Source organism: Embiotoca jacksoni, unplaced genomic scaffold (assembly GCF_022577435.1).
Source record: "Embiotoca jacksoni isolate LCO1_2020_lvr unplaced genomic scaffold, fEmbJac1.0.p SCAF_12, whole genome shotgun sequence".
NCBI lineage: Eukaryota > Metazoa > Chordata > Actinopteri > Embiotocidae > Embiotoca > Embiotoca jacksoni.
In genome coordinates this window covers 17,826,363-17,828,968 of record NW_027185252.1, presented here as the reverse complement: position 1 = coordinate 17,828,968, position 2,606 = coordinate 17,826,363, and the positions used below count along the sequence as shown (strand labels likewise).

Here is a 2,606-nt window from a genome sequence, read left to right as displayed (position 1 = left end):
CGCTTGCACACTGAGACTATTTCCTCAGCTCTGCCTCCATGAGCTCTGCCCCTGTCTGTCCCAGAGGAAGAGCTGCTCTGATTTATTTCACTCCTTTACTGGGAGGCCGTTCTGGATCAAATAAATCATGTATTGGGTGTAAGTGGATGAAGTCTTTACTCATATTTACAGTCCCGGAGAACCTGGATCGTCCTGGATATACCATATAAAATACTCAATTACATGCAAAAGTACTGCAAAAGAACACGAGTATTATTTAAACATTAAGTTTGGGTAGAATGGCCCCTGTCAGCATTGTGTGATAAGATTATCATTACGAGTAAACAGGCTGAAGTTTTTCATTTTATGTAAAGCACTGGTCAGAGACTCGGCTGCACTCACATTTCCCGGACCACAGCGCGGCCGTACCCGGCTTCGGGACCGTTCGGGCGGACAGAGACGTTGTGCAGAGCGGCGAGAAGAAAGGTGGAGGGATTGCAGTCTACGTGAACGAGAGGTGGTGCAATCCCGTCCATGTGCGTGTGTGAAGGACCGTTTCTGCAGCCCGGACATTGAACTTCTAGCCGTGGGGATGCGCCCTTATTATTTGCGGAGGGAGTTCCCCTCCGCCATCGTCATCGCTGTGTACGTTCCTCCCTCAGCTGACTCAGAGGCAGCAGTGGACACCATCCACGCCACTGTGTCCAAACTGCAGACTAAGCATACCGGTGCATTTTTGGCAGTTACTGGAGACTTTAACCAGTCTGGATAAAGTACTGCCAACTTTGCACCAGTATGTTAACTGCCTCACCCGGAACAATAAAAACCCTGTATGCTAATGCCATGGATGCATACAGTGCTACTGCCCTTCCCCCCTTTGGTAGGTATAATCGCAAATTGGTCCTGCTGACACCATGTTCCTCCGGTACAGAGGCAGCCTGTAACAACCAGGACACAGGAGGCTAAAGACGTCCTGCAGAACTGCTTTGAGCATATCCATATTACATGTACAAATTGCCACGAGGACCGTGGCCCTATAAAATCAAACCGTGGATGACAGCTGCTACAACACACATTTGGTGGATTTACAGTTCACCAAGCAGCCCTGCAAACATAATGAAATACTTTTCTGCGGACTGGCTGGCCCAGAGCTACGACAACACCGCCAGGACTGAGGAGCACGGAGCTGGCATGGATACTGCGCCGACCTACAGACCTCACATTCCCTGCATGGTGCAGCCGAGCCCGCCGACTTTTGCCAAAGGTTACCTGCAGCTAAAACCCAAACCTTCAAAGGCTGTTAAACACATGGAGCCAGAGGAGAGAGACACGCCATGGGACCGGAGCCTGTGCTCACCTTTGCATTCAGCAAGATGCGCGTCACCAAGTAAGTGGGCTACAACTCCCTAAACTTTAAACCATAGATTCAGTGCTGACAGAATCGCAGAAGCAGCGTTTGTAACAACACTTATCCTTCCTTTCTTTTCAGAAATCTGCAGATATTCCTCCAGATATGACACCGAAACGGCTTCGGACGAAGGCAGCGAGGTGGAGAAAGACGGATCGCAGCGCCGGACGCGCACAAAGTTCACCCCTGAGCAGATCAGCAAACTGGAAAAGATCTTCAACAAGAATAAATACCTGGACGCAGGAGAGAAAGTGAACATGGCGCAGAAGCTGACACTCACAGAAACTCAGGTGGGAAGCCGTTTCGGTAACATTGAATGAAGAAGACGTATCCAAATTACGGTACACTAACGTTATTATCGCCCTCTCAGGTGGGGACCTGGTTTCAGAACAGGAGGATGAAGCTGAAACGGGAGATGCCGGTGACGCTCTCCCCAGTTCAGTACCACACACATGGTCCGCACTGTGCCGCGACCGGCCGGACTTTTTACCCGCTGGCCATCTGTCATCTGATGAGCCATCACCCCTATTTCTACTAAAGAACTGTCACCTACAGACTTACGACTGAGTACAATCCAGAGTTGTTATATTTTAAGTGTTATTGTTGTTATATTTGAAATGTTATTGTTGTTATATTTGAAATGTTATTATGTTATTGTTATGATATTTTATATTAATGTTTACATAGAAGTCTATTTATCAATGAATAAAGTTTATTCTTTATACTGCAACGATGGACTCTGCATTGTTTTTTGGTTTACACCGATCATTCTTAATATACAGCTGATGATGTAATCTGTATTGGAGGATTAGTTGCACATGAATGGATCACCCTGCCTTTCAGAGGGTTGGAAAAAAAAGAATGATAAAGGTTCGTATCACTGTATGGATCTGCTGATTTGATTCTCTCAGAATATCAACATGAGCCACCCCCAACCTGGCTCCAGAGAGTCTGGGGTTTTGTATGGCCAACGGATCTGAGCTCTGATGTGAAGTCTGAAGCCTGAGGTCAAAAACCTGATTGTGATGACGTGGAGATAAAGAACAATTTTGACATTTCAATTCAAACAGACAACAAATGTTCTCAATTTCGAAATGAAGTCTGATTTAAAAACAACAGATTACCTGGTGTGTGAGCGGTTCCGAGGCAAATGTCTCAAATAGCTCAACAAAGATCAAACGGAACTTTCACACTTTCTGTGGATGTTTTCTGATCGCGG

General features: G+C 46.5%; 1 protein-coding gene across 1 annotated transcript; it reads left to right on the top strand.

Annotated features, from left to right (window-relative positions):
* The first annotated feature begins 1,095 nt into the window (after positions 1-1,095).
* On the top strand, positions 1,096-1,945 carry LOC138195068 (homeobox protein vent1-like). Its single transcript, XM_069144129.1, has 3 exons — positions 1,096-1,366; positions 1,469-1,677; positions 1,758-1,945. Exons 1-3 carry the CDS (start codon positions 1,096-1,098, stop codon positions 1,923-1,925), a joined length of 648 nt encoding a protein of 215 aa, XP_069000230.1. The 3' UTR covers positions 1,926-1,945.
* The last annotated feature ends 661 nt before the right edge of the window (positions 1,946-2,606 follow it).

Excerpts from the sequence above, each read along its gene's own strand:
- LOC138195068 (XM_069144129.1), top strand. The coding sequence starts at position 1,096 with ATGAAATACTTTTCTGCGGACTGGCTGGCCCAGAGCTACGACAACACC. Across the intron at positions 1,367-1,468 it reads AGCAAGATGCGCGTCACCAA|AAATCTGCAGATATTCCTCC; the intron begins GTAAGTGGGCTA and ends CTTTCTTTTCAG. Across the intron at positions 1,678-1,757 it reads TGACACTCACAGAAACTCAG|GTGGGGACCTGGTTTCAGAA; the intron begins GTGGGAAGCCGT and ends TCGCCCTCTCAG.